This window comes from Mastomys coucha, unplaced genomic scaffold (genome assembly GCF_008632895.1).
Source record: "Mastomys coucha isolate ucsf_1 unplaced genomic scaffold, UCSF_Mcou_1 pScaffold21, whole genome shotgun sequence".
NCBI classification, from domain to species: domain Eukaryota; kingdom Metazoa; phylum Chordata; class Mammalia; order Rodentia; family Muridae; genus Mastomys; species Mastomys coucha.
This window is the reverse complement of record NW_022196904.1, coordinates 171,869,857-171,891,569: the sequence shown is the minus strand read 5'-3', so window position 1 is coordinate 171,891,569 and position 21,713 is coordinate 171,869,857. Positions and strand designations below refer to the sequence as shown.

Sequence of the window (21,713 nt, the reverse complement as noted above, 5' to 3'; positions counted from 1 at the left end):
GAACATGTCTTCCAGCCTTGCCAGGAGCCAGCCCTATGGGGTCAGGTACTGCTGAGGTGGGACACAGCATCTGATGAAGACCAAAGGTGGCCTTATAACTCTTCTTCATTGTTCTGGGGGCCAGAAGCTAATGGCCTCTGGAAATTTGACTCTATCTTGCTATTCTGTGGCTAAAAGATGCTGGTTTCTGGTAAATTAACTCCTGCTTATAGCAAGGGATTAAGAGAAAAAGTTAGTTAGGAGGCTCTTCCCTTTCTGCCTCAAGGGCCCCTCACTGGCCAGGTGAAAGGCTTAGAGTTCATTAACTCTTCATGAACCAGAGAGAAAAGAAAAAGAGAAAGAAAGAAAGAGAGAAAGAAAGAAAGAGAGAAAGAAAGAAAGAGAGAAAGAAAGAAAGAAAGAAGGAAGGAAGGAAGGAAGGAAGAAAGGAGACATACATACACATACTGGATGAAGCTGAGGAAAGCTGCACCGTCATTTTATTGCGGTTCTTAGTTTTCATATTTTCTCTAAAAATTATCTCATACAACTATCAGGTAGAACTATTAGAGCAGAACTGATTGCATGATTTTCTAAATACTTTCACATTCCAATAAATTCATAGTAAATTTAAGACAATAATTTATGTCCTAGATTGATAAGGTTTTAGGAGTTATGACAGAATCACTTACATATCTTTCTATTAAGACTAGTATCTGACTAAACATTCATTATCTGTTACTAGTCCCCTATAAGTTAATTATAAGTTTAAAGCAATAATTTTTATGTTGCAAGTTAGCACAGTTTTGTCAAGAGACAAATCATCTGTCTTGTGTCTCATTAACTTTGAAGTTTTGTACAGACTAACCAGTCAGTATTTTATTTTCTGTCCCTGTAGCTAGCATAAAGTGTCCATTCCTAGTTTATGACCTTTAGTTACCAGACAATGGTTTCACATCTAACCTAGAAGGAATGTTTTCTTTGGTCATAAATTTGTCCCAAGCCTGCTTTCTATTTCTAGTGCAATTATCCCATGACACATGAAGGTTTACAGAGCTCTATTTGCAGCTTTGATTCTATAGAGGGCTTGAAATTACTTGTATAAATTTAGGAATTATGGAATCATCAATTTGTCTACACAAATAGCATTACTACATGAGAGTACATCTTCATATTGATTCTGCAGAAAATCTGCCCAATAGGGTGGGCTAGTGCCTAGGAATCATTGGGCTATGTAACAGTGACAGGAAAGGTACAGCAGCAGCAGGAGGCAATCCTGGGATGAAGGCTCTAAGGACTTTGCATTCTTAGAGCTCACCTATTGCAGGCCATGCAAAACGGTGGGCATCTCCAGAAATTTCACTTGCATGCCTTTGCTTTTCCTAGATGGCTTCTGACACAGCCTGTGCGATTGCCATCACACCTGTTGTTAAGCTGGAATAAATGTTGTCCCGCCCCAAGCCAGATGGCAGTCTGGGGGCTCTCTTAGAACTAGGGACCACCAGTGTTGTTCCTAAACCTCCACCTCCTTACTTTTCCCTGAACTAGGAACTCATCCACAGGGGCTTCAGGGAGGAAGGAGAAGCCATAAAATCTTGTTTTTTACTAACCATGTCTGTTATGTCCCTGTCTTCTACATAATGGCCAACTCAGAGTCCATCTAAGGAGTTTATCAGTTAATATACTGGTAAATTGGCTATGACCTGGAAAAACACCAAGAGGACAATGGTTTCAGTTTAAAACTATTAGATGATAAACTGTAGAAACTTCGAGTTGGGGAAGTTTATTTTGTTTAGTGAATGAAGCACTAGCTAGCCATGACACACCTTGATCTTATTTATTCCAGTAGGGAGACATTATCCTTTCCCTGTCTTTTCTTACTCAGTATTTACTGACTGTGGTCCTCAGTAGCTAAGGCACAATAACTGAGCTGATGGGGTTCCTAGTAACAACCAAAGGATGTGAGTTTATGCTGTAAGCAAAATCTAAAAGGGGGAGGGACTAAGTCTATTGACTTCAAGTAGTTCAGCTGTCACAGGAGTAAAGTGCTTTATGACTTCTCTCTGGCCAGACAAGTTCAAATAAATACAGCCTTCAGGAGGCAGATGTTAAATCAACAGTAGGAAAAATTAGAACTATGGAATGCAGGAATGCATTATTTTGGCAGATAATAAGTTAGAACTTCCACTCCCAAGAATTCTCCATCTTGGAGAATTCAAAATCCATCCATTCAACTCATAAATCAAGAAATTACCCTTTCTCTTTTCAACCACTGGATTAGTCACTGCTCTATTGCTGTGAAAAAACACCATGACCAACTCCTAACAAAGGAACTATTTAAGTGGGGGCTTGCTTACAGTTTCAGAGGTTTTGTCCATTATCATCATGATGGGGAGCATGGTGGCATGCATGACATTGGAGCAGTAGCTGAGAGCTGCATCCTGATCTGTAGGCAGGAGAGAGACAGAGACACAGAGAGAGATGGAAAGAGATACTGAGACAGAGACAGAGAGAGATGAGGAGACAGAGATGGAGAGAAAAGGACGGTGAGGGAGAGAGGCAGGAAGACTAAGCCTGGTTGTCTTGGGCTTTTGAAACCTCTGGGCTTTTGAAACCTCAAAGCCCACCCCCAGTGACATACTTCCTCCAACAAGGCCACACCCACTCCAACAAAGCCACACCTTGTAATCTTTCTCTAATAGCTCCACTCCCTGATGACTAAGCATTCAAATATCTGAGCCCATGGGGGCCACTCTTATTCAAACCACCACAGAGACTGTTATATGTCAAAACTGAATGCATACAAACCTACGACTAGCATTTCTATTCTGTGACATTTAGCCAGCAGAAAATATATGTACATGTATAGTCAAAAATTTGTGCAGACATTTCTCAGCGGTATTGTTACAATGGGCAACAACTGGATACACCTGATATGTGTCAATAGAAAAATAGATAAATAAAATGTGATGTTCTTACAATTTATCTCTATATAGAAAAAAATAAGCCAACTATTGTTGCATACAAATAGAGTAATTTTTTCATGATTCCATGTATAAAATGGGCAAAACTAACAGGGAGAGAGTAATCCACAGAGCTAAGAGTTAAAAATGGTGGTTCCCTTGGAGACCATTCATTTGGTGCTTTTTTTAAAATATACAAAGTAAGAATCATATAAATTTTGTATTATGGTTTTCACATCATATTTTACTTGAGCATTCCCATCATTAAATAGACCTCAGTAATCTTAAAGATTAATTAACATTTTATCCAAGGTTAGCTATGCTATGACTAAGCTCAGTATTCTTAGAAGGTAAAAGCAAAGCCATAAAAACGTAAGTTATAGTTGATTTTACTACCCAAGAGCTGCTATCCAAGCGTTATTATAGGCAGATCGCCGTTGCTTACCTTTCTGTGTATAGTCTTTAGTGCTGGGTTCAAAGACTCCTTGCTCATGCAGAGCCTAAAATTCCAAGACTGTCTAATAGGTGAAGGTAAGGACATTATTTCTCCACTTTCTTCAAACCAACATTTTCCCTATCAGAGATATATACAAAATATAGTAACTGAGGATTCCACTAAAAAACAAATGTCATATGCTATCTGCTCCTGGCTTAACTCATCAGCTGGTATACTTGCCTCCTGCAGGCTGAGCAGGCGATTTTCCATTTTGTTGCAGATCTTTTTATACGTCTCTGGCTTTTTCTGAATGTAGAGTCCTTCGTCTTCTAAGATGCGAGGCAGCATGCCTTTCGGCAGTTTCCGCTGGCTGGCCACTTAATGACAAAACTTAGATAAGCACTTTAAAGACCACCGTGAGAGAACAAGTACATACAAGATCAATACCCTTTACTGCTCCAACAGACCCAGAAGTTGGTGCCCTAAGAACACGGCGCCTCCATGACTTGTTATATTTCAGGGGAGTGTGTTACCTGGAGAAGTACTTGGCACAAAAATATTTGCCTTCTGTTTTTTTATCTGTTCTTGATTGTCTTCATATTCTGCAGCTTTCACTTCAAATAAATCCGTTAAAATTACTTCTTCCATAAAATCCTCATCTGAGCCCTCAGCAGCATTTTGGAAACTACCACCAGACCCAGAGTGCTTGACGTCACTCTCACTTGCTGTTCTCTGTTGAATAGCAAAAATAAAAATTGCTCTGCATGCTTTTCCCCCATCATGTTTCCCTCCATGACCAGTATGCAGAGAGATGGCACCTTCTGGAGCCTTCCTGTGGCCTTCAGTTCATTTAGCCCAGATCAAGTGCTAGCTGAAACTATACATATATCATTAATAAAATAAGGGTTTGCTGAATAAAGATGAACTCATTTAAGGTTAGTGTTATGTGATTCTTTTTTATAGCTCATTGTTCAATTCTCCAGTGAATGTTACTGGAACAGAATGATAACTCGGGCTCCTCCCACCCTAAGTGAAAAGGCTCAGACAGAGGCCTGATATGGGAAGACCCATGTGGTCTTCAAACCTCCTCCTGTTTGGTTTCCATCGCCCCCAAAACAGCACTACCTAAAAAGCAGAGAAACTATTTTCTACAAAGTACTTAAGAGAAAATAACAAAGAGGAAAGAAAGACGTCTATGGCCAAGTGGTTACAGTGAAATTCTGAAATATAGGTTTATTTATAAAAGTTCTTTTAAAATCTGAGTGTCAGTATGAAAACATATGTATATTATTGTTGATAAGTACCTCTCTCGTGAGTATGGCTCTGCTCACAAAAACTGAATAAATTAGATTGCTTTAGATGACTACATAATTTAAAATTTTCATGTATTGAACAAAGTATTATCCAAATATATCGTGCAATAAAAAAAAGAACCTCTTAATTCTAAAAATGTACACTTAGGGCAAGTAATAAAATAGAATTGCAGGATCATTTTTGTTTGGCTTTTAAGAGATACTTGACATGTTGCTCTAGCCAGTGCAGAATTTACTTTGTAGCCCACACTGATCTAAAATAAAAAATAAGATTCCCCTGCTTCAGTCTCCTAGCAGCTACTGTGAGCTACACACCCAACACAAGCGGTGTGTGCTAGCACAACTGGATCATGGAATGCTTGTGACTGCAGGCATTTACCTGCTCTTTGACCAATCCTAACAACATTTCTTGCAAGTATTTTAGAGTTAGGGGCTCAAGAATTATTTATACATGATGACACTTTTCTTTTTCTTTCATTTATTTATTTGTCTGTTTGTTTCTCTGTACGGTCCCGGCTGTTCTGGAATTCACTCTGTAGGCCAGTCTGGCCCGGAACGCTTGCCTCTACCTCGATAGTTGCTGGAATTAAAGTCACCACATCCAACTCATGATGACATTGTTCCAAACACTGTTTTTGTTGTTTTCCTCTCAACCTTCCTCCTCTTTCCCCCACTTCCTCATGTCCTCCTCGCGTTAACTGAAGCACAGTTGGGCATTACTTGGGTTTGTATCAAGTCCTGCCATCATTCCTGACTTCCTACCCCTCTGAAATCACAGAAACACTTTACGGGTAGGTTTCTTTGTGGTATCTTTTCTGGATTCAAACAAGGTCTGACAGTAACAAGCATAGGTAAGATTTGGGGGGAGTCTCCACATAGGGAAGCTCCTTAAATATTCTGATCACCAACTATGAAGTATGAAGGGTCCTTTGCCCCAGCTGGTGCTCCCAGGCAGTGCTCCTCTACACCGCTGGTATAGACCTGGGTTCTCAATCCTCATAGCTGAGGAAAGCGGGATCCCCAGTTTGGCCCCTGATGTTTTGACTCCGGGCATCTTTGTGGGCCTTACCAACCTGTCTTTGTTTTCAGTTTGGGATAAGGTATGGTCTTGACTCAAGAAGCCCCCACCTGCGCAACCCTTTCTCATTTAGTCCGACCCAGCTGCTGTCCCAAATCATCACCTTCCTGATCTTCAGTAAGCAGCTCACACCAGAACATTCCTTGCGCTGGCAGCTGCTGGGGGATGGAGTCTAAGCTGAGAAGCTCGAAGTATCCTGTTTTTCCCACACAGAGGAGTGCAGGAACCAGGTGCTACGCATGGACACTTTTCCTTCTCACAGAGCAAGCACGAAAGAAGTGAAGCAAAGGGTGAGGCCCCAGGTTGAGCTGGGCACGCTAGAGTCCGGGTTAGATGGACGCAACTTGGAGTTATCTGGGAAAGCTATCTTCCTGCCAGAAGGCCGCGGGAAGCTGCTGTCCCTGTCACACCAGGAAGTCTCCTTTATAAGAGGCTGAATTTGAGCGTGGCTCCTTCCTGGACAGAAGTTCTTCCTTTAGCAGAAATCCTACCCCTTAACCTATATCTCACAATTCTGGAAGGCTGGCTGACTTTCTCTGTATTTAAGATCTTGAGAAGGATGGAAAAAAACATATTTTTGGTATTCGGATAGTGAGTACCTAATACACTCCAGGAGGGAAATAAACAGACAAAAATATCTATATTGGGCAGCACTGAGAATTACGAAGAAAAATAAAGCAGGGTAAAGGCGCAGAGGAGCCGGAGCTCAGTGGGTCAGGGCTGTTACTTTCGAGAGCATTTTCAGGCACAGTGTCTTCGATCATGTGTCATTCAGATAGAGTCCCTAAGGTAGTGAGGGATCCAGTATGGATATCAGAGAAGAGCTTTCAAGGCAGGCTAGTCACCGTAAAGCCCTGGGTCCTATAAGTGAGAAGCAGGATGGAGCCCCATGGCTGGAGTTAGGTGACAGAGGAGGAAAAAAGAAGAAATGAGAGACAGAGAGCACTGCTAAGTGGGCCCCAGGAGACTATAAGAAGGACTGCTTTTCTCATCATCAAACCAGGAACCTCTTAGACAGGGTTCAGCGAGAGAATAGTCTTTGCTTGTTACAGGATTGCTTCTAAGTGCCCAGTGAATTCGGGGGTGGGGAGTGGGGGGTGGGGGGAGGGGAAGGCTTGGCAACCATCCAGGTGAGAGTCTGTGATGGCTTACACCAGGGCGGCACCCGTGAAGGTACAGAAACACGAGTCTGTTGGCGGGCAGTCTGAAAGCAGAACCTACAGACGTGTGAGGAACTAGGTATGAGGCATGAGAATGGCACAGAAGCCAACCTGGCACCAAGAGGGTCTGGCTGGAGAACCAGGAAGATGGAAGCAGCAGTGCTGGCTAGTTCTTTCTGTCGGTGAGCGTTCTGTTTCTATAAAGCTGTGGGTGCGTGTGCAGAGACAGCATTGTGAGAAATGGATAACAGACATTTTCTCAGAACAAAAAATTTCATGCCGTGTTTATTTTTCCCTTCTTGTTTCTGTAGTAGGCTCTGAGTAGTGTTTGTGTTTTATTTGTTCAAGTTTTTTAAAGGTAAGTTTTTATTGATGTTCTTGGGCTTTGTCGGTTTTGTTTTCCAAAACTGGGTCTCACTAGGCAGCTCAAGCTGGCCTCATCTCTCAATGAGATAACAGTCATAGCCTGTAGACTGTCAGTAGACGATTTTGAACCTGGGGGTGAAAAAAAAACAAACAAAACCCAAGGCCAACAAAATCAGTAAAAGAACCACAGAGAAATAGAATGGAGAGAACTGGAGAGGGCGGGGAGGATCTAGACCCCGGGGGATTGGATGATACACAGAGAGATGGGGGAGTTGGGAGCAGCAGGCCCTGGGCAGCAGGGCCCTGAGAAAACATAAAGGTGAAAGAGAAAGGCTTGGAGAAAGTCACCGTACAGGGCAGACAGTGAAGGCAGAGAGCTGGATGAATCAGGAAGGGGTGAGAATGGGACCTGGGGGTGGGGCGGGGCAAGCACACCGCAGCAACCAGCCGAGGAGTGTGTGCGCTTGTTTGAGAAGGAACAGGAAGATGTGAGAGAACAGAGGGGTCTGTAGCTGACTGTGCAGGAACGAAAGCTGGAGAGACGTGAGGAGTGATGGAGACCACAACGTGAGGAGACGCTGTTTTGGACAAGGACAACAAGACACAAGAGAGCAACAGGCCAGGGATCTGATACCCACCCTTCCCTGCTCTGTGGATGCTCAGCTCCCCAACCTTAGTTTCCTTATCTATAGAATACAAACAACAAAGGTTGTCTCACAGACTTGGGGGTGTGTGCATGTGCGCCCATGAGAGTCAAGGCCAAGTACGGCCTTGGGTATTGTCATTAGATGCTCTCCATCCTCTTCTGAGAGACAGTCTGAAACAGTCTCTAACTGGCCTGGAATCTGTCAAGAAGACTCGGCTGGATCTCCAGGGTCCTGCCTCTCCAGAGTACCAGCATGACACAAGCACGACAGCACACCTGGCTTTTTGACTTGGGTTCTGGAATCAAACTCAGGTCTCTCACGCGTGCACTGCAAACGCTTTCACCACTGAGCTAGCTTCCCAGCCCTCACCTAGGAGCATCGACAGACACAATTCATTGTGATGATCTAGTACATCACTGAGCATCCAGGAGGCACTCTGTTAATGTCAGGTATTATATCTAGTGAGATGCTCAACTAGATATAATAGATATAATATAGATAACATCTATATTATAGATATAGATATAGATATAGATATCTAGTTGAGCAGCTCAACTCCAAGAAAGGAGGAAGGTTTAATAATAAAATTTTCATCTTCCAAGCCAGACATGAGGGTACACATCACGATCTTAACATCAGGAGAGTCCAGAGTTCTAGGCCAAAGCTGAGTTACAGGGAAAGGCCCTGTCTCAAGATGAAGCAAAACACACACACACACACACACACACACACACACACACACACACGCACGCACACACGCACGCACGCACGCACGCACGCACGCACGCACACGGGCACATGCATGGCACACAAATCCCTTTCCTGTCCAGCTCTCATCCTATGCCTTTAATAAATAGCTGGTTTGTGGGAGAGTAAAGCTATCAAATGGAGACACAAATCCAACCTGCTGCGAAGACCGGCTCACTGCTGAATCTTCTTCTCCACTCAGGATGAAAAATGAAAGACCTTCATCCAGCAAGACTTCAGTCTGTGGGTTAAACAGCAGCAGGCCAGCAGTTAATGTCGTAATGGATGCACACTGTCTGCATGCAAGGGAAGGGCTGCTTTCCCATAATGTGGCAGACGGATGGCAGCTTAGCTCAGCAGCTATTTTATCAGCTCGTCTATGCTCAGCTTTCATTCATAGCTTGCCTTTCACCTTTTACCTAATTTTTATTTTTTTAGTGTTTTGGTGACTCTAGTGAGAACAAAATAGAACAAAGCCAAAATCTCTTTCCCTGCTCGCTCATCCTAACCTGAGTCATTAGAGGAATATTCCACATTTTAATCAAAGTGCTGGCTCTGATCCATGTTCTCCATGCTCATGTGCTCTGTGGACACCTGCTCACACCCACCCACACACTTTGCCATCCTAATACCACAATATTTGGTAGTATAATCTTTGTTGCCCCACTTTTGATATTTTCTCTGCCTTACTTCAGCAGGCAGAGCCACGATTGATTTCTCATCATGCTTCCCTGCTGGACCCCTAACCACCTGCCATGTGGAGATGGCCAGTTCATGAGTTGCTATCTGCTCACAAAAACTGGATTTTGGTGGCAACCACACAAGTTCCACAGTTTAACCAAAAGCCACTGAGTTGTAAGCTAAAAAGGGGGTGAATTTTTGTTGTGTAAGCTATAGCTCCATAAAGATGTTTTTAAAAAGCATTTTTTTTTTTATTTTAGAAAGTTACTCACCTTAGACCATTGATGAGTCTTTGTGTCAGCGGGCAGCTCAGGGGAGGACTTTTCACCTTGACTGATCTGAAACACAAAATTTTACAGAAAACCAGCATTAAAAAAACCCCTCAACGTTTTTAATGGTGTGTTTATGCACGCACACACTTCTCTTTACCTGAGATGTCATATATAATAATCCTGTAACCGGATTGACTTTTCTCGGGTTAGGTTTAACATCATGGGGGGGTGTGTGGTGTGGTGGCTAGTCTCAACTTGACCCAAGCTAGAGTCATTGGAGAAGAGGAAGCCTCAGTTGAGGAAATGCTTCCACAAGATCTGGCTGTAGACAAACATGTAGGGAATTTTCTGAATTAGTGATTGATGGTGGAGGGCCCAGCCCATCGTGGGTGGGGACACCCCCTGGGCTGGTGATCCTGAGTGCTATAAGAAAGCAGGCTGAGCAAGCTATGGAAGCAAGCCAGTAAGCGGCACTCCTCCATGTCCTCTGCATCAGCTCCTGCCTCCAGGTTCCTGCCATGCTTGAGTTCCTGTCCTGACTTATTTCACTGATGAACAGTGATAGAGAAGTCTAAGCCCAATAAAGCCCTTGATTCCCAACTTGCTTTTCTGTCATGATATTTTACCGCAGCAATTGAAATTTTAAAAATTTAAAAAATGCTTTTTAAAAACATCTTTATGGAGCTATAGCTTACACAACAAAAATTCACCCCCTTTTTAGCTTACAACTCAATGGCTTTTGGTTAAACTGTGGAACTTGTGTGGTTGCCACCAAAATCCAGTTTTTGTAAGCAGATAGGAACTCATGAACTGGCCATCTCCACATGGCAGGTGGTTAGGGGTCCAGCAAGGAAGCATAAAAGAAATGCAGTCAGTGGTGGTGCATGCCCTTAATCCCAGCACTTGGGAGGCAGAGGCAGAGGCAGGCAGATTCCTGAGTTCGAAGCCAGCCTGGTCTACAGAGTGAGTTCTAAGACAGCCAGGGCTACACAGAGAAATCCTGTCTCGAAAAACAAACACACAGACATAAAAGAAAAAGGAAATGGAAGAAAAGAAGAAAAAAACAAAGCAGGCTAGAAGGTGAAGCTTTTTAAAATTGAAGCATATTAAGACAACCTCAGCTCTTTCTAACATTAAAAAAATGTTTTTATGATCCACGTTCCACTCAACGCACTCATTCTGAAAACAGGAGAAAGCAATTAAAAGCGTTACCTTAGCATGTTTCAGTTTTTCTCTTACTTTGCCTCTCAGTGTCTCCGTTATGTTCCGATTTTCTTCTGCATTTAAAGCATCAGCATTACATAGAGTTCACATCATTTTACTATGATTAATCAGCTGTGACTGTGAAGGCACTCATTGTGTATCCTAGCTGCAACTGTGCCTGCCCATCAACTGTGCCCATCAACTATGCCTGCCCATCAACTGTGCCTGCCCATCAACTGTGCCTGCCCATCACCTATGCCTGCCCATCAACTGTGCCTGCCCATCAACTCTGCCTGCCCATCAACTGTGCCTGCCCATCACCTATGCCTACCCATCAACTGTGCCTGCCCATCAACTGTGCCCATCACCTATGCCTGCCCATCAACTGTGCCTGCCCATCACCTATGCCTGCCCATCAACTATGCCTGCCCATCACCTATGCCTGCCCATCAACTATGCCTGCCCATCAACTGTGATGAGCAGGGAGAAAAGACCACAGGCTCAAGAGGACTTACAAGCCTGCGCCTCTTCTCCCTTCTCATCTGGAACAGTTTTTCCTATGGTAAAATGTGTTTCTTTTGCAACCTTTACTCTGTCCCTTGTCACTCTCCCTTGCTGCTTCATCAGGTATGAGTCAGAGTCTTTCATGTAGACAAGCAAAGCATGAAACAGCTCAGACAAATGGTCTCTGATGCCGCTTTCTTGTTAGAAAAAAAAAAAAATCCTTGCGAACATTTGTATTCCATCTAGAATGCCCTTGGACATGATCTAATATCAAAACCACATTGTGTTGTTGTTGTTGTTGTTGTTAAAGTGGAAGGATGGAACTGGAAAGGCAGTGTGTATGCTCCAAGCCATTTGTCACTTTCTGCTACTCATAGGATGGATTGAGGAAGACAGTTGTACAGTTCTGAATACAAGTTTTAAAAAGGAAGGTGAACTGGTTGTGTTCTCTTGAGTTGGCCTTTTCCTCCTGCTTCTGTTGAGGACTTGTTCTGGTAGGAATAAGGAGTAAGACTAGAGCTAAGCCACAAGAGGCCTTCTGAAGCATGTTCTATACATACCTAGGTATGTATCTATACATACCTAAGGTCTAACCCAGTCTCAGGCACCAGTGAATTCTCTGTGTATGCAGTTAAGGATGGAGAAAGTGAAACATCATGAGTTCAATTTCTATGTATTTTCTTTGGGCCCATCTTATATCATATAGGAAGCCTAGTTTATGTTTATGCTCTAGAATGCTGGAGTGCAGGGATGGGAAGTAATCATTACATCCTTAAACACTAAATCAGCATATCAGAGCTGAGGCACGCTCCGGGAGAACCTTTTGGCAGACGCCTGTCCGATATCTCTTCTGTGCTGCTGTTCACTGCCTCTGACATCTGTGGGGGGAAAGCAGGGAAGGTTAGGGGGCATCTGGCAGTTAGAGAACAGCTTGTCTTATGTCAGTCCATCTGAACATCATCACTTATAAACCATCCACTCACACTTCTGTTTGTCTGTTCAAACTTGAATTATGTACTAACTTATATGAATTCTTCATATATGATTGACTTTAAAATGAAGTCATTGCCACCTGATATCAAAAAAAAAAAAACCTTTAAATGACACAATCTGGCTGAGACTTAGTTCTTTGTGCTTATTAACCACTTGCCTCCTGCATGTTCTGGAAAAGTCCAATGAAATTAAACATGGCCAACATCCCATGGGTGCCATTGCTTGAAGGATTTCTCTGCAGTACCTGACCATGCAGACACCTTTCTTCCGGAAACTATCCAATTCTTAACTGTCCCTCCCTTATATCTTCAATGGCCACCCTGTTCCCCAGCACAAGAAGGCAAGTAGATATACTCAAGGCTTTGGTGAGTGTGTGCATGCATGCCCTCCCAAGTATGTGTGTCTAGCTCTGACTTCCCTCTCAAACATAAAAAAAAAAAAAAAAAAAAAAAAAAAAAAAATTCATTCCACCTCCTTCCTGGTAGGAGGAGGGAGTGCCATTAGTATTTTTATTATTTTTCAGTATGCGAAGGTGAGCATTTGCAGTCTTTCAAAGCTCAGCCTTATAAAGTAACTGTTCCCATTCTCTCGTGGTTTAGAGTCCGAGTTCATCTTAAACTTTAAATTTAAGATCTATAATAGCAAAGACTCTTGAAACACTTTGTACCTGCTGAGCAAAATAACCTGAAGCTGAAACGGAAAAAGTGAAAAGACACATATTAGCTTCACAGTCGCATTAAAGACGTGGATTTGGGGGCTGGTGAGATAGCTCAGCGGGTGCAGGTACTTGTCACCAGTGCTGGCTACCTGAATCCTATCCCCGGCGCCACATGGCAGAGCGAAAGACCCAACTCCTTCAAGTCACCCTCCAACCTCCACAGGCATGCTATGGCAGATACACACACACACACACACACACACACACGCACATGCACACACACACATACAAATGCACACATATACAAACACATACATACATGTATTAAAATTTTTAAGAGTGGACTTTTGTTGAAAATCAAAGCAGGATATCAACATGATCCTGATTTTTAAAAGGTTAATGTAACAAGAATCTAGTCAATAGGCTTTACGGAAGAATTTCCAAGTCTGTTAGTGACTCTTGTATCACAGTTAAAACTTCTGAATAAGGTCACCATAAGCAGATATGCCCCTGTCTCACTAATCACAAACCTCCTCAAGACAACTGAAGACACCAGTACAGTGACCCCTGAGGTGACGGGAGAGCACCGACCCTGGCGAAAGACTGGTGGGGAGACCTAGCTTTAATAACTAACAATTTTATCAAACATTGCTCAGCTGGGAGGGTGTTCTGACTTAACTTGTTAGAACTAAGGAGAGTGGCAGCCCTCCTCCCACCCACAGAGCTATGGGGAGGACACAGCAGTGTACATCCCAAGTCAGAGGAAGTGCTGTTGAGAACACTGCCTACTTCATTTCATTACTTGTTCATATCTTCTGTTGTTCCGTTGTTCTTGGCTCATTAAAGCCTTGGCAAATACAAAAGGATCGAAATAATTCCCTGTATCACATCATAGAAGTCACTTGCAATTGACAGCAGCTGAAGCCCTGCAAACTACTAACACTTGGAGATGGAACTGAACTCGCTCAAAGAGACAGTGCGTCCTTGAGGAACTGAGCGAGAAAATGTAAATGTTCTTTGAGTCCAGTTAAAATGAAAGCACAATTTATCCAACTCGTAGGATTTGCTAAGGAAGATTTACAAGCACAAAGGCTCATCATAGTTTTACAGATCTTTACATCTTTAAATCAGAGAATTCTCAAATAAATAACATGTTGATTTACTTCAAGGTCTTAGAAACAAAAACCAGCCAGATGTAAGTATTGTTAGCAGAGACAGATCAGGGCAGCAGAAATTAATAAGATGAAGACTAAAAGAACAACACAGAATCAATCACATAAGGAGGTGATTCTCCGGGGAAAAAATAGACAAGGCCGCTAAGTCCTTTCAGTGGTAATCTTGGTTGTCAACTTGAATGAATCTGAGATGAACTAAGAGACAGACATACCCATTGGGTGGGCCATTGAGGGTGTTTCCCAGAAAGATGAACTGGGGAGATGGCCCCTTCTCAAATGGGAGTGGCATCTTCCAGCAGCCTGGATCTAACATATGACGAGCCAACATCACAGCGTTTGCTTCTCTTCTCCAGGTGACTGCATCTGCCCTGCTGCTGTCACAGCTGCTGCTATCCTTGGTTGACATCAGAACCGAGTTTCCTCAGTCTCCCAATGTGGACTCAGGACCCAGCTATAAACTCACACAGCTGGAGCTGCCCAGTTTTTGAAAGATGTGTCAAAACATACATTGCAAAAGAAAAAGAGAACATCTTCCACAAATGATGCTGGGAAAACCATATGTTTATATTCAGAATGATCCTCATCTCTTCCCTCGTTCAAGACCTTAGTGTAACTTTTAAACTGCTAGACAAACTGTTGGGCTCTTCTAGAAAACATGGACAAACATTACAAGATAGAAGCATAGACAAAGACCTTCTGAAAAGGACCCCAACAGAAGAGAAAACGGTCACCAGAATTGACTAAAAGGATTGTGTGACACCAAAAGGCTACAAAGAAAACAACTGGCGGAGGAAAGACAGCCTAGAGTCAGTCGGTAGAGAACTGCAAAGTTGCACACTGGTTCCCCAATCAGCCAGCCAGCACAGGCTTGGTGCTCTCAACAGCTTTCAAACAAGAAATATGACTTGCCGACCAATATCTGGAAAAACACTAGAAACTTCCAGCCACCAGGGAAATGTAAGGTAACAGTGGCGTGCAATTTTATCTCATTCCGGCCAGAATGGCCATTAGGAGAGAACAACAACAAAATCAGGCTTTGGGTATGTGGAGAATGAAGGACCCTTATGCACCGGTGGGGAGTGAAAACCGGGGCAGCCCCTGGGGAAAGCAGTATACAGACTCTTCGAGAAAACCTGAAGATGCAGCAGTAATATGACCCAGGTATCCCAGTCCTGGAATAGAATAGGATATTCTATTATCCTATACTCAAGTCAACATAGCAAAGGCATTTGCAGCCAGGCACGGTGGTGCATGCCTCGAATCCCACACTCAGGAGGCAGGGGCAGGCAGATCTCTGTGAAGTCAACAGCCAGAGTGATGAAGAAAAAACCTTGTGTCAAAAAAAAAAAAAAAAAAAGCCAAAGGCATTTTGGATATTGTGTTTATTCTTGTCCTACTCATAAAATGAATTCCCATTGCCTGAGAGGAAGCAGGGAATGCTTCTTACGATCCCGGTAAGCCTATTACTCTTCAATGCTATCATATCCAAGTTGTTTACAAACTGCTTAAAAATCAGAATATATAGCAGAGAGCATAAAATAATGGAATGCAAATGAACAGTTTTCAGAAATCACACGTCTTGGTAAAATACTATAAAAACTTGTATTTTTTAAAGCCCTCAAAAAATTCATTAATACTTTACCTTTCTAAAAATCTCTTCTCTTCTCTTTGAAATTTTTTTCATGATGACTCTTTTATTTTCACTATCTAAAGAAGAATGAAAAAACCATGTTATTAAAATAAGACTTCTATGATGGGATTAAAAAGCATAATAGGGGCTGGAGAGACGGCTCAGCAGTCAAGAGCACGGGCTGCTCTTCCAGAGGACCCGGGTTTGAATTCCCAGCACCCACATAGCAGCGCACAACCTTAACTCCAGTCCCCAGGCATCTAGGGCCCCCTTCTGGCCTTTCTGGGCACTGCATGAAGATGGTCCATAAGACATACTTGTAGGCAAAACACATATACACATTTTAAAAAGAATTTTAAAAAATACAAAAAGTAAGATGAAAAATATTGTCATTTTGCTCTACCAAAGACATCTCACTATACTGATATAAAAACACAAAAGAGGCCGGGCAGTGGTGGCACACACTTATAATTTCAGCACTTGGGAGGCAGAGGCAAGCTAATTTCTGAGTTCGAGGCCAGCCTGGTCTACAGAGTTAGTTCCAGGACAGCCAGGGCTATACAGAAAAACCCTGTCTCAAAAAAATCAAAAGAGAGAGAGAGAGAGAGAGAGAGAGAGAGAGAGAGAGAGAGAGAGACAGACAGACAGACAGACAGACAGACAGATAGAGACAGAGAGACACACAGAGAGAGAATTAGTACCTTCAATATTTAATACTTATATGTTCTCAGCTTTCAGTCTTTAATAGAAATTTTGGTAATTGTCTGATGTAGCAATTTCCTCTGAGATAAAATCTCCTGTCTTGGACAGAAGCTCTTTAGAGCACAGGATGTTTTAAAGGAAAGTGAAAGCGTGGAAGCTCATAAAGACTCTGGAAGTAAGCAACTGGAAAGCTTCAGGAAGTCCTTGAAGCTGACCAGAAGCATGAGGCCCCTCCTTTCCAGCTTGTATAAGTGTAAAGACTGCAGACAGGCACTCCAACTTGTCCAGCAAGTTGTACAGTGTATTACAGCATTCATGAGATGCCACCCACTCTGGGGTGGGCTTTTGGTGATTGTCTTAGTCAGGGTTTCTCTTCCTGCACAAACATCATGACTAAGAAACAAGTTGGGGAGGAAAGGGTTTATTCAGCTTACACTTCCACATTGCTGTTTATCACCAAAGGAAGTCAGGACTGGAACTCAAGCAGGTCAGGAAGCAGGAGCTGATGCAGAGGCCATGGAGGGATGTTCCTTACTGGCTTGCTTCCCCTGGCTTGCTCAGCCTGCTCTCTTATAGAACCCAAGACTTCCAGCCCAGGGATGGCACCACCCACAAGGGGCCCTACCCCCTTGATCACTAATTGAGAAAATGCCCCACAGCTGGATCTCATGGAGGCACTTCCCCAACTGAAGCTCCCTTCTCTGTGATAACTCCAGCCTGTGTCAAGTTGACACACAGAACCAGCCAGTACAGTGGTGCAGCTGTATCTGAGTCATGAAGTAACCCCAACAAAGTCACTGGGTCACCAAGTTCGAGGTTGTGGCATCCTTACTTTGCTCTGTCATCAGTTCCCTATCTGGAGGAATTCACATCTTGCCAGGAATAGTGTCACACAACAATGTCACTCTTAGGTATGTGCCCAAAGGAATCCAAGCTGGCATTTTAACAGAGATACTTGCACATTCATGTTTACTGTAGCACTATTCACAATACCCAACATATGGAGTCTAGATATCCATCAACAAATGGATAAAGAAAGTGACATCCATCATCTATTTTTCTATCTATCCAATCATTCCATAGAATTGTGCGTGCATGCACATGTGTGTGCATTCTGTGTGAGAAAATGTCATTTGTCTTTCTTTTTTCCCTTCATTAGTTTTCCTTAATTCTCTCATTTCCATTTGATATTATCCTTCCCTCTCAGACTACCTTTTCATTTTCATATAAATAGATAGATTGATTTTGCATATGAGAGAAAACATACTTGTCCTTCATAGCATGTTTTTCACTAGTATACATATATAAAGAAGGCAAAACACCTGTATATGTAAAAAATTTTAACTAACATCTTTATAAAAAAATGTCAAATGGCAGCCATCGTTAAAGCAAAAAGGCAATACTGGAGAAATGCATTTAGAAATGGACATGCAAATGGAGCGTGGAGGCAGACATATATGAGGCAGTCAGGAAAGAGGGCTGGGCAGGATGTAAAAAATACTGAATAGATTTGGAATAGAAAAGAGTCAAGCCCAAGTTAGCTAGATTTGTTTTTCTTAATTAGTAGACATTTCAATGACTGGCTTAAGGACACTTAAGATTCTCACTGTTGATGTGGAAAGCTAAAACACAACAAGAACAAGAAGACAAAACTCGGTACCTAGTTTCCCAATACTTCTCCATCTTCAACACCTTCTGAAATGAACCCCAAGCCCAGCATGATGCTGCACACCCATAATCCTAACATCAAGGAGACTGAAGCAGGAAGATCCCAAATTATTTTTCATGGCCTGTATGAGGAGACCCTGTCTCAAAACACCAAAAACGAAAACAAAACCCACACAATAAGATGAACTTCAAACAAATACTTGGTTTCTGGTGTCTCTGCAAATTTTATTCATAAACCACAGAAAACATCCTCTATAAAATAAAACTTCAATGATTTATTAAATAAAACAGAGCAGGCAAAATGTTGGAACTTTTGTTTTGCAGATCTAAAGCTGTCCTTAGCCAGTTTATGGTCCATAAATGATATAGGATAGATAAACGGATGGTTATTGACAAGACACTGGATAAAATCACAAAGCTGGATGAAAACTGAATTTGCTACATTGAAGTCCTCATCCTACAGTTTGACATTCTCTGTTAAAAAGCCGGCTTGTGGGTGAAGGCCAACCCTCTCTCTCCTTCAGAATGTTGTCATTAGCTTTTGCAGTGAAAGCATCTTCTAAAGAGTAAGGAAGCTGGGGAGTAACAATTTCTGTATCAGATGCCCCACGAGTCCACTGTCAAAACACAACAATTAAGGCCAGAGTTCTTGACCCACAGAAAGCAGATGGCAAGTGTATTAGTAAAAGGTTTTGCCCTTTGCCTGCCATTTAGAAACCCCTGAATGCTGGGAAGAGAGAGATGGTTCAATGGCTAACAGTGATTCCAGAAATATGTTTCTTCCTGGGCTTGTTTGTTTGTTTGTTTGTTTTTTCATGACAGGGTTTCTCAGTGTAGCCCTGGCTGTCCTGGAACTCACTCTGTACACCAGGTTGGCCTGGAACTCATAGAGATACACCTGCTTCAGCCCCCAGAGTTCTGGGGACGAATGGTGTGGGCCACCACTGCCCTGCTTCTCTGTGGGTTCTTACTGAACCTCTTAAAATGTACTAATGATCCTTCTTTCCTGCTTTGAACAGACTTCAGTCCAATGTGGCTGTTGGTTTCATCTTTAACTGAGTGGATCTACTGTCACACCGTTTGACACTTCTAGCTGTGTTTCTTTTTTTAAGTTAAATATAATTTTTTAATTATTCACTTTGCATCCCAATCACTGCCTCCCTCCCCTAGTCCTTCCCCCAATCCCTCTCTCCTCCTCTGAATGGGTGGGGGCCCTCTGGGTATCCCCCCTCCCACCTTGGCACTTCAAGTTTCTTCGAGGCTAGGAGCTTCCTCTTCCACTGAGGCCAGACAAGGCAGCCCAACTAGAAAAACAAATCCCAGGTACAGGCAATGGAAATCTGCAATGGACTGGGGTGAGGAGGTAGGAGGCATCTGCAAGGTGAGGCAGTGACCTGAGCTAAGGGAGATGCCCACAAATCAATGGGGATGACCTTAGCTGTGACTCACAACTTTGGGGATATGGAACTTGATGAGACTACCTCCTGTAGCCCAGCAGGAACCCCACTGGAGCCACTGAGACACCAACGGACCCACAAAACTTTCAATCCAAAATGTATCCCATCTATAAGAAATGCAGGCAAGGTGGATGGAGCAGAGACTGAAGGAATGGGCAAGCACCAATCCCTCACACTATTAATGATATTCTGTTATGTTTGCAGATAATTGTGTTTCTTACATCATGTTCTTCAGAATTTCTTTTGAGTTAGAATGCTGTGCCAAAAAAGATTCCAATAAAAATTAAAACAGTGGGCAGCATTTTTCCAAATAAAAATCCACTAAACATATAGCACTACTACCCTTTAGGAGTAGGTTACAGAAAAAAAGAAGAATTTAACAAAAGCATCCCACCAGCCATAGTCTTTAAAAAGCATCACGATCCTCAGATATTTTACTACTTGACATGTTCAAAAAATTCTCATCTTTTACTTAACTGTGATTTTTTTTTTTCCTAAATCAAGAAGTGGAAGTCTTGGCCCAGGCTCAGCCTGAGGATGCATGTCTAAAACCCTAGCACAGGAGAAGCTGAGACAGGAGGATCCAAGGAATACATGCATGACCTGAAAAGAAACCTGAGCTGTAAACTGGTGCCTTTGAGAAACATCAAAACCGAGTTCCTGGTGCTCTCTAGACCAAGTGGCAAACCCTAGGTGACAAAGATCTCACTTCCGTCCCTTTGCCCCCTCAAACCCCTGCTACATGGTTTGAGGAAAGTGTGGTGAATAAAAAACCGAAATACGGAAACAGGTGACACAAACTGTCACGTGGACTGAAGGTTTGTATCTAACACCCAAGACAATGTCATGGTGCTAGCTGGAAACTGATGGTGAGAATTATCAGAGTGTAATGATTTACGGAGCAAGCATGGACACCAGTTCAGTAAAGGTGGTGGGAGTCCTGTGCTGTTTATAGTCTGGGTCGAAGAGCCATCTCTGGGTCTGGACTCTGGTCTCAACTGGAGAAAGCCAGAGGCCCTTCTCAGTACAAAGAACCTCAGGCCACACTTGCCACATAGAGGGACAACAAGACTACTTTATTTTCCTGGCCATTGCTTTGCTGTGAGTTTTATAATTTTTCTCAATGGACTGTGCGCCACGTTTCAGGCCTAATTTGCGCCCTGCGGTTGTCTAGGGACTTTCTCCTAGCTCTTGTACCTGCCTTCTGTTGGTACTTACCCTACTGTGAAGCTCATATTTCTGCTGATTAAGGAGGTGTCCTAACGCTTCCCCTAGCAAAGAGTTCAACTCCGGCTGCCCAGCCTCCTCCACTCAGGAAATAGCTTTCTGACGCGAACTTAATCCAAATCCTTCTCTGACCTCAAAGCTGTACATTGTTTTTAGCCTTATACCTAAAGGGGATGGCTGGCAAGTAGAGCTGTTCTGCGCCCTCCTGCCACCTCACCCGGTTGCCTTGTTATCCCAGCCCCAGGATTCCGCACAGAGGAGGGGGTCTATGCCCAGTGTACTCTGGTACCGTCATGGGGACCTTGAGGGAATAAGACATTCACCTGATGGATACTGTTTCTCGACGTGCCTGGGAAGTGAAGACAGATCCGGAGCAGCTACCAACGCCTGCAGCCCAGGAGCATGCGCAATGGAAGCGTTCTGCCCTCTGCCCCTCCGCTCTCCAGCCACTGGGTTTTGGTCCAGCCTCCGTGCACGAGATCTCCTCGTGCACCTGAGCTCACCCCCACCCCGACCCCTGCACCAGCGTGGTCAGCCTCTCGTGCCCCTCCCCATGGGGTGGCGGTTGGTGGCGGCTAGAGAACCGCACCTACCACGGAGAGGGGAGAGGAGAGCTGGTGGAGCTGGTGGGCAGGTTATGGGTGCTTTTCATTTCAAGGGACTGGTATCTGACCCCATGCCACAACCTTCAATGCAAGCGATTTATTTTTTATTTTGGAGCTTGCAATTCCTGTCACAGATTTAATATCTTTTAAGTCTTGGGCTGGTTGCTGGAGAGATAGTGGTCACTCTGACGAAGGCCTGAGTTCCCAGAACCCAGTTAGGTGGCCCACAACTGCCTGTAACTCCGGCTC

General features: G+C 43.3%; 1 protein-coding gene across 3 annotated transcripts in view; it reads right to left on the bottom strand.

Moving 5' to 3' along the window:
* Cc2d2b (coiled-coil and C2 domain containing 2B) overlaps positions 1-21,344 on the bottom strand; it is an 86,336-nt gene extending 64,992 nt beyond the window's left edge. For all 3 annotated transcript variants that reach the window (XM_031390288.1, XM_031390289.1, XM_031390290.1), the window contains exons 1-9: positions 21,183-21,344; positions 15,818-15,882; positions 12,170-12,227; positions 10,855-10,919; positions 9,643-9,708; positions 8,847-8,930; positions 3,912-4,110; positions 3,619-3,755; positions 3,388-3,516 (exon numbers count right to left, since the gene is read on the bottom strand). In XM_031390288.1, the coding sequence (XP_031246148.1) occupies positions 3,388-3,516; positions 3,619-3,755; positions 3,912-4,110; positions 8,847-8,930; positions 9,643-9,708; positions 10,855-10,919; positions 12,170-12,227; positions 15,818-15,859 (780 nt within the window). In that variant the 5' untranslated portion in view covers positions 15,860-15,882; positions 21,183-21,344. The remainder of the gene's footprint in view (positions 1-3,387; positions 3,517-3,618; positions 3,756-3,911; positions 4,111-8,846; positions 8,931-9,642; positions 9,709-10,854; positions 10,920-12,169; positions 12,228-15,817; positions 15,883-21,182) is intronic.
* Positions 21,345-21,713: the final 369 nt, after the last annotated feature.